Genomic DNA, 15,192 nt, shown 5'->3' on the forward strand with positions numbered 1-15,192 from the left:
TCATCTGTGAGTGCCTTCTTGTCAAGCCCCTTGTGATGGAGACTGCCTGGCAGCGCTGTGACCGACTGCCCTGATTTCTTTTGAATATCCATTCACTGTCACAGCATTTTCCTTTGTTCATTGTGCACTAAGACAAAGACGACATTGTTCCTCTTCCCCTGCTCTTTCGTTTTAAATCTTCCCTCAGTCTTTCTTTCTAGGAAAACAACCGTGCCAGTTCTTTCAACACCATCCCCACAGGCCATTTTTTCCAGCACTTTTTGTTACTGAGATATATGGAGAAGCATGGAAGGAATAGAGCTGCAGAGCACAGACACCCCATGTCCTGTCTCACAAAACAGCAGCTTTCCAACCTAATTTTTTGTTTTGCAGACTCTTAAATAGTTTCTGTTGGCAGTAGTGGCAGCCTACATCATCACTTTTTGTGGACATGGCAGAATTTTCCTAAATTTTTCTGTCTTTTGAAAACATGGGAAGAGCAATATCTAATATTTTCTTTACCGTTTCACTTGCTTCCATTTTTTTCCCTCTCTACAATTTTTTGTTTTGGTGTCAGCAAAGCAGAATTTGAAAATGGAATCACCCATTTATAATCATGTTTAGGCAGCTTTCATTTGAACGGATTGTTTTTTACCATAATACAGATTTCTTTTAATGGGTAACAAATGTTTCATACAGAGGGACTTTAAGCTTTATTTGTGTATTGAGAGAAGATTTTGGTGGTTGCAGATCCAGGGGAATGTGTACTTTGATGCCACATTGGGAGCAACCAGCACTGGCAGCAAAGGGAGAGTCAAACAGAAGATAAGATTGTGTGCTGGGACCAGACAGAAAACATGGATGGTCTGACCCCCTCTCTCCACTCTCATTGTGATGGTGACATATGGGACAGTTCATGGTCCCTGCAAAAACCTCCTGTGTTCATGGTCCTCTGCTGCTGCTGTGTGTGTGTCTCCATGATGATTGTATCTACTCATTCCAGCTGCCCAGGAGCAGTGTTAAATATACAGCCCAGCTGGGTTAACCTGGTTTTGCCAAGCATTGAATTAGCTATATCTGATCACGTGCAATATCTTCAGAAGATATTGCAAAGCCATCATCCTGTTAATTCTTTTACACCTGAGACACAGATGGAGCGAGTCCTGTCTGGAGCTCTTCCCTGGTGTCTCTGACTAGAGCAGTAGCAGGGCTGGAGAGGGCAGCTGTGGTTTTCACTTTTGGAACAATCAAGCTTCCCTCATTCCCACAGTTCCAAGTGTCTTTTCAGAGCAGCACTCTTCAGTCCCACTGAAAGAGCTGAATCCCCCATCTCCCCAGTGCTCAGAGGAGTTCCCACACCCTACCCAGTTGCTGTCACATCCAAATGCACCAATCTGCTGTTGAGAGGCAAGGAATTGACTCTGACTTTCAAGGATGCCTCCAAAGAGACAGAGAGAGCACAATGCCACCATGCCACGATGGTTTTTTTGTGACGTGCTGTGGTGCAGCACCTGTCATTACGCACATTGCTAGGCTCAGGTGTCCTTCCCAAGTAAAGGTGCTGTGGGTTGGATGAGCCACAAAATTCTTTGGCTGTCACAAAGATACATCACAAATGACAAGCCATCATAAATGGCCTCAAACATAAGGCCCATCACCATCAGCTGGTCATCTCAGTTCCGCTAAAGCATGCTGAGAAAGTGTTCTACACCACCCAAACCAACCCCAGAAACAGCCTGGGCCCTTCATCCTGCCACTCCATCCCAGCACAGGGATGTCCCCCGTACGGAGTCTGCAGGGGCTGATGTCTGCACACCCCCGCCCAGGTGTGCAGGGGGATCACACACCAAACCCCAGCTCTGTTAGAGCCACAAGCCAAGGAGGACACAGGTAAGTGACCTGGACTTTTTCCTGTCCCTGCATTGTACACCAAGAACAGGAGGGCTTCAGTGGCCCCTGGAAATAGTAGGGTCTGTTGTGCTGAGGAGTATTTGTTACTATCCACTCTGCCTATCAGGAAGCCAAGGCTGTGCTTGCTAGATCCTGTGGTTGTTTACTCTGGCACAAAATTCAAATAACTCTGTTTGTACTGGGGCATAAGCAGAAATTAACTCTTAAAAAATAAACTGAAACGCAAAGAATATGAAGACATATAAGAGTGTAAGAAAATATATTTATTAAATTTCATGGCAATACTATGGCAAAATTGTTAAACACATGCTTACTTTTAGACACCCAAGCAATACAACAGGAGTTACATCAAGCAAGCAAACTAGGTTTAAAATGTATGCAAAGTTGTCTCTTAGTGTTAGGTTAGTCTTAAATGTCAACTGCCACACTGAAATAGTATATCCCCAACATGATCCCATGCTTCCTTTTTTAAGCATGCATTTGTTTAACTGCTTAGCTGATAAATTTTCATATTGATACACTTTGTTGAATCAGTATTTTACTTGGCATGCTACAGCTTTATTAAAGTGCCTTGTGATGATTTTGCTAAAATTGTGAAAGAAGTAATTTTTCAATAGCAGACTTGGAAGCTGGAAAATTTCAGTATCATTCAGCAACAAAAATATGCTGAATGACTTATTAGATTTAGTGTGTTATGAAGACTATTTTTTCAGCTCAATCTACTGATTTATTCTCAGCATTAACTTCTATAGATGATTATGTCAAATTGGCAAACAATATTTTCACTAGTATTAAACAAAAGTCCATTAAAATCTTCATAAAAACAGAACATAAAAAACATCTCTAAGCAAATTATTTATGCTGTAAAAAATATGGTATAAAAAGAGCTAAAAAAAACATTGAACCTATTCACAGTATATGTTTAAAGTTACAGCATTATAGTACAATGTTGTGTGTTTTTTTCAGGTGACCTGTATGATTCCACCAGTTCTGATATTTTGTGTGCCACAACAGGCTCAAAGTTCAAATTGCTGTTACCTTCAAGTAGGGTTTCAGATATGATGATTCAGTTGTCTTCTCTTTTTGTTATCCCCAGCTTTACAAACTTTTGACATTGTATCAAAACGTAAAATGTTTCTAAAGCCATTCTTGAACCACATTTAAAAAACATGGACAGAGTGGCGTTCAAGGATTCTTTTTTTATTGTGTTACTACTAAAGGGTGCGACCTTTCTATTTTACTTTGCCCTGCTCGAGCTACTAATTTTTAAAGTTTTCTTAATCCACGTAATGAAAAAGTGAAATTTTCATTTTTTGCTTTGTTCCTGGGTTAGTTTTACTCACTATCTTTTGCACAACATGAGACCAAGTGAGCTGCAAAGGTATTGATCCTTCTAGTGGAAGTTGTCCATAAATCTCCACTGAAGCTTGCTTTCAGTCGAAATGCAGATTTGGGACTGTCCTAGAGATTTTGTTAGGTATCAAATTGAAAACCAAGGATTTCATATGCTCTGGTGCACCACAAAGTCACCTGGACAGTGCTGTCACAGAAGAGAGTGAGACTGGAGAGGGATTAACCCCATCCTCTCATGAAACACCCTGCCATTAGACCACCTCACCTGCACAGGCAGGCTGAGCCCCTGCCCTCCAAAACCCAGAATTCCTCTTGAGGTTTTTTTTGTTTCAGTTGTAAAAGCAGAAGGAATTAATGGATGTTTTTGTGGGGGAGAAGTATTGTCATGCACACTGGGACAACTTATAAAGTTACAGAAAGCCTGCCAATATCATCTGAGGTTTGTTTGTATAACATGCTAAAAGGAAACAAACACTGGTTATCTGAGAAGCACTGGGAAAAATCCAGAGTTATATAAATGAGGCAGGGGAAAGAAAATTGTGGTGGAAGAAACTATTTTACAGCTCCTAACAAGATATCTAAGACAGTCTTAAACTGGAATAAAGGGAATAAAACACTTAAAACACTTCTAAATCCTTGTCTAGTATTCGGGGTCTGGGACTGTGTTTCCAGGCTGGCTAAGGAATAGACAAGGGGAAAAAAACAACAAATACTGCCAACAGCATCTTTGAGCCTCATCCACAGAGGGCACCATTTAATGCAAGCACCACAAGGGTTGCAAAGTGTGTTGGGAGGAGCACAAGACAGCAGGTGCTTCCTCCAGACAAAACTGTCTCAGAAGGTATATATTCATGTACAGGACTCCAAAAAAATCACTTTGGCAATTGTAAGCCGACTTCCTCTGCCATATGCACCTAGGCACATGATGATGCAAGCACATGTGTGCGTAAAGGGTTAGGACTTAGTGTTATAAATATTAAATGCCATTTGCACTGAAGTCTTCATCAAAGTCTGTGGCAGAATATAAGATGCTATTTACATGGGAAGCTCTCCACAGATTTATGGTACACAGAGCCTTGTTAGCAATCTCATTCTTTAAATGTTACATTTTTCTAATATCTGTCAAATTATGTTACTATATTTCTATCTACTTGTAGGGGTACAAGTATTCTATTTACAAAGCAGTATTTATTTAAAAACAGAGCACACAATTTATCATTGCCTTTTTAGAGTGGTGTCTAATCACCTTCTCTCTCCAATGCACCCAATCACTTTCCTTTTTGCTCCTATTCATGTTCAACTGAGTGAACTCATGACCACAGGAAACACCACAGCACTCAGCTTTACCCAGCTGAACCTATCAACAACAACATAAAAAGGTGATTTGAAAATGCCTCTTCAGAGCAGCCTAAAGCTTGAGGTCAGCAGGAGTGTGCTGCTGCCACGTTCCTGGCAAAGTCAAGTTCTGGTCCCCCACACAAACCAAGGATGAAGAAACGTGGCAGATCTGCCAATTGTGCCATGGCAAGCAGCACAGCGACGGGAAATGGTTTACCCATGAAAGCAGCAACTAGGGATCATAAAGACAGCAAATGTCAGTTATCGGGTTCTAGGTCTGCCTATACTGCCACTGCATAGCAGGGGAGGTAATTCACTGCCTGCCTGTAATATTAGCTTGCTATTTTGTTGATATATTAACTAGTAGTTCTGTGAGGTATATCACATGCAGATCTACCATCCCAAAATCTAACACAAACGTGAGATCCCACATCTCGGGCATGTCAAAAAACCGAAAATAATGAATGTGTCAAATAGGAGAGTGCACAACGATACATCAAATGTGACTGATGTTCCACATGTACAGTGAACAGTACAAAAACCCATTACAAAACTTAAATTGTCACATATGACAGGCATGGCTCAAAAATAAAAAGCAGCAGAACCGACGACTTTCTTCAGAAAGCAACTGCTTGGCATTAATACCCTACACCTCCAAACACTGATCCTGGAGGACTGAAGTTAGGCATGACACAATCCCTTCTGGTCATATCCCTTCTGGAAGTTGTTGGATTTTGCTTTTTGTTTGGTTCTTTTTAATTTTTTTTTAAAGCTGCAATTTCTACTCTTCTAAAAAATGAAGTAAAAAGGCAAAATAACTAAAAATAAATGTTCAATAAAGGGTAAGATTTTTAACAAAAGGACGGTAAGGAAATGCTGTTTAAACTTTAGGATTCCTAAGATATTTTTCAGAAAAGAAACGTGTCCGAAGAGGCTCATCAGGAAGCTAGAAGGCACTAGTACAAAGAATCTGATCCCCTCTGAAACTTACAACTGTTATCAAAGCATTTAGAGGCTATGAGAGAGCACCATGCTTTGAAAGAGTATTTGGTTCAAAGACATTCCTAAAGATGCTTCACTGGTTTAACATGGCACTTGGGCTCAGAAAGCAAGTCTGTTCCCTGACTCTCCTGGTCATTCATCCCTACTGCTCCGTGTACCTAGGGGTGGCCGATCACATTACACCACCTCTCCCCATGCATCTGAATTCACTGCTGAAGATCTGAGACAGGCATTTGAAAGGCAGCACTGAATAGGCTCAAAGGAAACCACAGAGGTGAAGCAGCTGAGCTTTCAAGTGCTGGAATGACAACTGTTTACTGGCTCATCAGCACTAAGTGACAATGACAGCCACAGATACCGCACACGCTTGTGTCTCTCCCACATCTGCCCCACTCTCCTTACTGAAGCTATTCCTGTTAAACGACCTTTCTGACCTGCATCCTGAAAATCAGAACACCAGGTATATCGTCAAGAATTAGAAAAAAAAAAAAAAGATATTAATAACTAGGTCAGAGGAAGTTTATAAGATCAACATTGAGGCAGAATATACATTTGTGGAGCCTTTCCTTACCTAATCACTAAGAAATGAAGCAATTTAAAATGTTGTTGTCTTTACTGAATAGGAGGAGCAGCACATTGGAAACCTGAGTATGTGATGCTTACGTGTGATTCACCATAAGAACACTGACAATGGTCCTGAACTGCTTCCTGTGAGAGCTCTGTGTGTTCTCTGCAGTTGCCTTGATTTCCAGTCTCCAAATTAAAAATTGGCAGTACTCTCAAATAGCAGTTTGATTTTGTTTCTTGCAATACACAGCCATATGAAAAGCACAGTTATTCTTCATGGTCAGCTGTTCTGCTACAGAGGGGTTTTTTTTTCAGTTGGATCACCATGCAATACTGATTGCTCCTCTGTACTGAGAATCTGCTCTATAAAAAACCCCTACCCACTACCCATACACGCTGGCCATGACATCATCTGCTTTCAATTAAAAGCATATAGCAGCAAAAACTAAAATCCATCTGAGGAGATGGACACATTAAGCCAAATCTATACTAGTGAAATGAAATATTCTAAAAAACAATAATTATGAAAAACAGTTGTCACTATTAGGATTTAGCCTCCTCCCAGCTACCAGTCACAAAGGGCTTAACTGCTTCCTTTCACATGTTAATGTTCTAAGTAATATGCTATGACACTTCTCTTGCGCTGATGCTTGGTCACAAATGGAGGTCAGCTGCCTGTGTTTCCACTTGCAGCCTGCTAACTCAAAGACTCAACAGATGAAGCCTATGTGCACTTTCTGTCCTTTCAGAGGCACCTTGCACTCTGCCAGACCTGCAGACCAATCTGTTTTTTACTACTTCCCAGCTCACTAGTCCGGGAGGCACACACAGGAGGTTGTTACCTATTATGGTAATTATTTAGTGCTTTGCCTTTTTGTCAGTTCTGAAACACCTCTACACATTCGTTCTATGGAGATGGCAGAGACATGCCAGCCTCTGAAACTGAAACACCCATTGCTGCGATTAGGTTTAACCTTATGCTTGGTTTTATTTTGATGGCCAGATCATGCTGTTTGGAGACCAAATGTCTGTCAAGTCATCCTCCTGGTCTACTCTCACACCTTTACAACTAGCAGCCTAGACAATTCAGTCTCCTTATCTGTTTTCTTTAGAAAACCATTCCCATGTCTTTTTTATTAAAAAAAAAAAAAAAAACAAAACGCAAAAACCAAACAGCAATCCAAACCCCAAACAAAGCACAGTAGCTAACGAAATGGAGTTAAAAAAGAAATTAGTTAGAACTTTATGGAGACCCTTTTTGATCAAGCTCATCTGATGCCTCCCCACTGTTTTACAGCAAGAAACAGGTAAATTTCTCAAAAGTTTCTCCTGTAAGCTATTGAAATTCATGTATGCCACAGCCTGAAATTTACACAGTGAAATGTTACAGTTACAGGTGTCTATAGAGATGCACATGGGAAAACAAGCATTTTAAAAGATTATTGTTCTAAAACTCCTTTAAGCACACAAATGTACATAATTTAAGCTTTCTTTGCATCACATATCTGGTAAAGGAGAGGTAGAATTAGTGGCACTAGAACCTCCCTGGGTTTCTCCCTGCCACTAGAGAAATCCTACCTTGTACTCCCAGGTAGGATTTGTATAGAAGGTCCTGTTGGGTTGACACATAAGATCAAAGATCAGTCAGGCAGCAGGTAATACAAAGCTAATACAATAAAGATCATCCAAAAAGCAATTTCTCCTCAAGGACCTAGTCCTACTACCTCTAATTTCATGTGCCAAACTGCATCAGCAGCTAAGGTGAGTAGACAGAGATTTCCCCATGGCTTACATTACTGCATAGTGCAAAGACTGCTAAACACTGAGGGTGAATGGACTACTGTACCACTTCAAAGCAGGAGATCTGGAGCAGAAGCTATGAAATACAAAATGTATTAGTGCAATACATTAGGCAAGATTAACTCTTTAACCAAAAGATTGAAAAAATATAGAGCATTCTAAGGTATTTTTTAAAAAAAGGAAGTTTTAAACTTTATGCAGTTCTTGTTGAGGTTTCAATCAGTGTTACACTTCTTTTCCCCAAGTTTGTACCCCTGAGTCAAACATTTAATAAACATTGTACAGTAGGTACAGAAATTAGTGTCTAGTCAAAAAGCAACAGATTTGAATGGCCATTGCTTTGTAAGTGTTAAACAGTGACAATAACCTTCCATACAGGAGAAGAAAAAAAAATAGCACTCTCATTTGTTCATTGTTTATAACTAGGTAAAAGATCTCAACAGTTTCCAACCACATTGTTTCTGAGTCTTAGGCTGAGATTTGCTATAAATTAAACCTTCAGTAAGGAAATCTCTTGGTGCTGCATCATTTGAGTCTGCACGGTTGAGAACAACTACAACAAAGCAAAGCAATCTTTCCAAGTTATAAATTGCATGAGACCATGTTTATCTTGGAGCACTGTGGGAGGGTAGACAGAGTTCTTTGACTATAATTATCAGGGGCTGTAAATTCAAAACCCCTTATATCCAATATATTTTACTAGAGTAATAACTAAATTGCTATAATTTTGGCCTCTCAGCCTCTATTACAATGGAATATTAACACTTTGACTAACTCAAACATGGTAACATTCAGCTCACTAGAACTTCTGCTGACTGTCTCCAAGAATAATTCATGCCTTTTGCACTTTTCTTCTTCCTTTCTTAACAATACCAGGCATAAAAGCTTATTCAGAAGGCAGGTTCACGTGCAGTGAGGACTCACTGTTAATCATTTGGTTTGTTCTGAAAAAAGTGTGTGAAGGACCACCCTGTGTTAACGGGTTTAGGAGAGTCTTCATCATCTTTTGGGGGAAGCAGAAACTGTCGGGAATTAATTGAACATGGGCTCCCAAAAGATGCATTTTCATTGTTGCTTTCAACTGATCCGGGAGAGTCCGGAGTGCCCATGTTCCACGCGTTTGTGTTTGCTTGAGGTCTGTAACCTGCAGTTTTATCCAATTCCTCTTCCACAGGTGAATGGCCCTCTATTTTCAGAGCACTGATAGAGAGTTGCATTTGTGGCTTATAGCCTGCTGTAGTCACTAAGTCTATTTCTGGCTCCTCCTCTGGTTTAATTTGAGGCTGATACATTGACTGGATGTCAATGTAAACCACCTGAGATGACCCCCCAGGTTCATCTGTAGGGGGATTTGAGATCTCCTCTTCAATGATAGGGGGGCAGTAGGAGACAACAACGTGGTTTTCCATTTCTGAGTCAGAGCCATCTTCAGGCACAGTGGTCTCTGCTGCTGGGGACATCATCTCTGTGTCTTCAATCTTTGGAGCTGTGGACTGTGTTTCCACCACTTCAACACTGTTGGGGGTGCATGGGTTCATTTCCAGTGTTTTAAGTGTTTTATTCCCCTGAAATGAGAAAAAGGAGAAGGGGGAGACACTAAGCTAAAAGATCTGGAAAACCTGAAAGCAACAAGTTGCTGAAATTACAGCAGTTTGGTGGCTTGTGGATTGTACTCATCCCATGGCGACTAGTATGATACATTAAAAAGAAAAAAGTGCCTATCATTTTCTGGCACACATTCCTGTAAATGTTAGAAGTATTTTATGCAAATTAAAGAGACTTGAGATCTTGCAGTATATTTTCAAGAACTTTCTCCAAATCTTGTCTTTGTACAACCCATTTCTGAAGGCTGTTTAAATACTCTGCCCATCTCAACTAATGTATCTACCGGGATAATGGGATATGGCAGATGTCCATACTTCCTGTTTCTTCTAATAGTTCAACAAAGATGCCTGTGTTACTCTTGTATTCTTATCAGGTACTGACACTTCTCATTAGCTGGAAGAAGAGAAATGCAACAATCCTTTCCTAGCTCAAACATTGCAATTAACTACATTAACAGCAACAAAGCTCTAGATACCACCTCACAAAAGTTACTCAGTAAATTGGCTTGTTTCCCCCTGCCACTGAGTTTTTTCCTACAATTGGAACAGATGAGTCAAAGTTTGCAAAAGAATTCTTTAACTGGTTTTATCTTTTAGAAGCTTAAAATACTAGATTTAAAATAAGGGTTACCTCACAGATGTTCCTCTGAAACTGCAGTGCCTTACTGTTCTCAGGATTTGGGATTTCTGGATAAAATGTTTCTTTAATCCTTTAAAGAGAAAGAATAAACTATTATAAAGATAGCAAGGCCTGAAACAGATTGTGAATACACAAAAGGAGTCAGGACACTTCCCTTTAACTCAGAATACTGAAGACATCTGGTGCAAAGATTTAGTGTGTTAAACTTTCACTGAGTATAATGGAAAAAACAGCAATCCCATTTTTTTTTTAAGTTGGGAATTTAATATGCCACATTTACTAAAAGCTGAAGATGATATGTCTATCTTTGTTTGTAGAGGGCACACAAATTACAGTATGTCGCCAGCTTATTTCCATTTGGGAACTGTTTATAAACGGTGCTCACTGGAACAGAGGCTCCTGCAAAAGCTTTTTGCATTCCTCCCTCTGACCTCTCTCCAGCTCAGTTTCTCCCTCACTTTCCACACGATGTTTTTGCCACCCACCTTTGAACAAAGCCCACTAACATCTTTGGGTATAAAGAGAAAACAGGGAGTAACTAAAATCGGGGAAAACCCTAGCACAGAAGCAAACACTTCCAGGAAAAGATGAGAACCCCAGGCAGGCAGTTACCATTCCCTCTTTCGGTAGCAGAAGATGCTGGCCAACACTCCAAGCAGCACCACCACTGCAACGGGGATGAGAATTGCAATGATTAATCCTACAGCTGGGGGATAAGAAAAAGAGGAGGCATTAAATATATATCCAATATAATCAGTAAGTTTTATGGCTTTTCTAATATTCCCCCCAATTCAAAGACCATTCCATTAAACTCAGCTAGTGCAGCAGGTCTGCAAACAGTGACCTACACCATCACCCTTCTCCTTTGCTGGAATTCACAAATTCAGTGATAACTACAGGAATCAGCAGATATTTCTCTCTGATTGTTTAATTACAGAAGGCTTCATGTGCAGCACAAGACTCATTGGTACAGTGATTCTGCTCTTTTTAAGCACTTGCATTGCATTTTCATGCTACCTGAGCTGGCCAAGTTTCTGGTAATGGCTCTTCCAGGCCAACAACTAATTGCATAAACAGCATTGTCTTTTATATGTTTTACAATGCTTCCAATCCCTGAGCTTTAGCTCCAATAGATCTCCACCGCCTTCTTCCATTGATATTAAATGCTTCAAGCTTGATTTTAATGTTGCACCCCAATGTTTAGTCCTTCATGGGAAATACTTTTTTTCTCTTATTTTCTAAAGTCCATCTCTTTCTTGTAATTGTCTTTTTGGGTTTACTTCTGTTAAGGGATCAGTAAAACTGAATTCAAAGCAGAGAAGCATCTGTTTTCAACTTTAAAACTGATAAATATTTTCACAATGTCTTTCTTCCCACCATGTATTAGCAGATATTCATAATGAGAAACCTGACAAAAACAACTGGCTGTCTGAGAAAACTAAGCTCAGACTCTACTATATTTAGTAGTAGGTTAGAAGTTATTTTTTTTGCATACATTACTATGAACTACAAAATAGCTATAATAGAAAAAGATCTTTCCCTCACTCTGAACTGTATTTTTGTATTTATAAATAACCAACTAAATAAAGGTAAAAATTAGACTGTACGCCCAAACCTACAGGACCAGAATAAACCAACAAAATAAGCTCAGCTTTATATACATTGTACAGCCCATGTGCTAAAGACAGGGATAATCAACTTACAGTCTTCCTTTGTCACCACATAGAGGCTGTTTGGAGGGCTCAATCCACCAGCAGTGTAGGCTTGTAGTTCCAGCTGGTAACTCGTTTTGCCTTGAAGATCAAGTATTTTCATAGACTTCTTTGTTAAGTCAGTGATGTTGTTAACTTTAAGTTCTGGATTCCCTGTTTGTTTGGAAGCAGTAAGAAAAGCATAACTTCATAAGAAAGGATTCAAAAAGACAAACTCAGCTTTAGCAAAACTGTCTTGAAGTGAGCAGATGAAACCAGAAGAACAGTCTGTGTAAAGAAAACTGAAATAAAGAACCCTAGCAACGCTGCTTGCTAACACAGCACCAAGCAGCACAGGAGCGTGGTGCTGCTGCTGCTGCAGATTGACTACATTTCCTTACCCTTCTGAGTGTCCTCTTATGAATGCCAGTCAGGCTTCAGTCCTGACAGGACAGGCAGGAAGAATGTTAAATTTATTTAAACCTATTAAATATAGCCTTGTAACCTCCCAACCTCATCTCCCCAGGGTATCTGAGCACAGGACAGCATGACACATTGCCACTTAGTCACTGCATTACTTTATGGCCTCAGTGAGACAGGGTTTTCTCCAACTTTTGCTTTATATTAGAAAACAACTGGGCTAATCACACAAAGGCATTTAAAATGCCTTTGTCACATATCATGAGCAAATTATAACACTGAGTAATGCAACTGAATTATTATTAAAGCATCTTTTGTATTAAAGTGAACTTAAATTATTAAAAAATAAAAAGGAACAATGTAAGCAAGGAAGTTGCAATCTACACAATTAACTTACCTGATTCTGAAAGTCTAGGCTTTAAAGCATCTTTTTCACCTTTTGCAAAGGAAAGAAGATATCCTTTTAGAAATCCTCGGCATTCTTCAATAGGAATGTCTTCCCACTTTACCAAGATAGAATCTGAAGAAGTTTCTTCAACAATAAAATTTGGTGCAGTTTTTGGAGCTGTAGAGAGAGTTATGAAGGAAAAAAACAGTAAGAAATTGCCTTATTACAAAATGCTGAAACCATGTAAGTATTTAAATCAGTTTTATTTTGGAGCTAGCATTTTCCAACCTTTTCCTCAAGACTCCTCACTGTAAAAGTACATGTGAAAGACTTAGCAGGAGTCTACAAAAATATACAGCAATATTGGACTAATTGTTAATCATTACTGCAGTATTAGATACTAAGCGGTGCTAGAGGAAAAATTTCTCTTCGGTCAGTCGTCTTACAGACCCATTCCCTTCTTCCTGCAACAAAACCCTGAAGATTGTATAAACATTCAGAGGACACATGTTAGCTTTTACAGGCTTTAACTCATAGCCTGTCTTAAAAAAAAAAAAAAAAAACAAAAAAACTACACAATTTTACCAGAACTACTCTTAGCAGTTTACACAAGTTATTATGTATTATATATTATTATTCCAATACCTGAGGCCTACTGAAAGTGTTACAGCAGATAATGTATACAGCCAAGTATAATGTCAGGACATTTGGCTTTAAACCACCATGGCTAAACTCATTTTTAAGAATGCATCCATTTTTCTCTTGATGGTTATCTGTCCAAAGGCAAATCTGAAGTTTAGAATGAATCTATGCTCTTGTGCACTTCTCAGTTCCTAATAAGTTTCCTCTGCATGCTCAACGCATTATTAGTCCCTCAAAGTCTTTATATCTTGAAAGCTTCTGTTTGATCTGTTCATAACACACATGGAAAACTCTTCTGGGAAACCTTTCAGAATTTTTGGAGAAATACAAATGGCTGACAATTGAGTTTCTGGTAAAATTGCCTTAACCTCACCTTCAACCTTAGCAATGAAGTAAACAACACCATTTCCAAGGACTCAGATTATGTCAGCAGTTCAGTTTTCTAGGCAAACTATTTTAGCAGAAAACACATTAAACTTCAAAGTGAAATCGGTGCTGTAGTTACAATACAATACAGCTATGGTGTTAAAGGCTAAAGTCATGTCCAGACACCTGGGAACAGAAAGCATTCAGACACTAACACATCTTCAGGCCAGCAAAGCTCAGCACTGGGTCAAACCCCAGTTACCCAGACAGGGTTGGTGTGGGACAGAATACAATTCTCAAAGTGGTTGTGCTCTAGGATCTAGTTTGGATCTATGAAGTGCTTTCATTTCAACACAGAAATGTTATAGATACTTTTTACATTTTTTGAGCTATACTAAATGTGCTTAGAAGTTGGACTTGATGAATCAGAAAAGTTGCCTCTTCTTGTGTAGAAGGGACCACAGCCATGTGGTTCAAATTATGGCTGTGAATTGCTGTGACACTGTGCCACCACACAAGCTGGAGAACACAGGGTTATTGCATACTCTTGGAACTGCAAGCGGCTGGAGAAATGTGTTACAGTTAAACACAGAGAACAAACAGAAGTCAGCAGTACTGCATGGAGATTCTAGTCTCAGCCTCCTACCAACACTGAGCTAAAAAACAGACACAGACTAAGTTCACTTTTCAGAGATCCTGAATGATAAAAGTGCACTCACGCAGCTCTTTCATATACCCAGTTATGTTTTTCAACAACTGATATCCCATGGATTTGCAGCCATACAGAGAAAAGTTGTATCTCACGCCAGGTTTGAAGAGAGCTGCAAGAGAAAACTACTGTAAGAATATTTCACTTCAGAAGAATGATGCTTTTAGATTTCACATGATGCAGATATATACTTATAAATATAAATATATAAATAGTTATAAATATATAAATATTAAAAAACTACAAAGTATAATGGTATAAATACCATTCCTGCTTGTATTTCTACAAAAGCTATGCCATCAGATGTGGTTTAGAAGGAGTAACCAAATCTAGCTCCCAGACAAAGCTTAGTACTAAACAGAGAAGATTCAAAACAAGCTACTCAAATTGCATAAATTGCCCTTTCCATGGGGAAACACAAATTGAAGTTACCAGAAATAATCGCCTTCCTTTCCTCCCACAGCAGCCATCTGCCTCTTCAGAAATACAAATGCATTTGGAAATAACCAGGCTCACTGGAGCAACAGTACAAAAGATATGCAGAAAACTCTCAGAAGTGACAGTGAAACAACTTAGCAACAAACTTCAGTCCTGAACTGACTTTAAAAAACACAGATAGTCATCATATTTATGCTTCCCATGTCTTTGGTGGGAGCACAGATATTTGATGCTATAATGTGTAAATAATTTACCACTTTCTGGGATTTTCTCAAGTTGGGGCTGTACACTGCTTTCAAGACTTTTTCTAAACAAGATACCACTGTGAAACTGCACAGAAGTCA

At 39.3% G+C, this 15,192-nt stretch overlaps 1 protein-coding gene across 3 annotated transcripts in view; it reads right to left on the reverse strand.

Annotated features, from left to right (window-relative positions):
• Positions 1–2,132: 2,132 nt before the first annotated feature.
• LOC134432583 (leukemia inhibitory factor receptor-like) overlaps positions 2,133–15,192 on the reverse strand; it is an 86,720-nt gene continuing 73,660 nt past the window's right edge. For all 3 annotated transcript variants that reach the window (XM_063181431.1, XM_063181432.1, XM_063181430.1), the window contains exons 15-20: positions 14,421–14,522; positions 12,703–12,870; positions 11,898–12,059; positions 10,807–10,900; positions 10,186–10,264; positions 2,133–9,515 (exon numbers count right to left, since the gene is read on the reverse strand). In XM_063181431.1, coding sequence (XP_063037501.1) covers positions 8,877–9,515; positions 10,186–10,264; positions 10,807–10,900; positions 11,898–12,059; positions 12,703–12,870; positions 14,421–14,522 — 1,244 coding nt within the window. In that variant the 3' untranslated portion in view covers positions 2,133–8,876. The remainder of the gene's footprint in view (positions 9,516–10,185; positions 10,265–10,806; positions 10,901–11,897; positions 12,060–12,702; positions 12,871–14,420; positions 14,523–15,192) is intronic.

This window comes from Melospiza melodia, chromosome Z, assembly GCF_035770615.1.
Source record: "Melospiza melodia melodia isolate bMelMel2 chromosome Z, bMelMel2.pri, whole genome shotgun sequence".
Lineage (NCBI taxonomy): Eukaryota > Metazoa > Chordata > Aves > Passeriformes > Passerellidae > Melospiza > Melospiza melodia.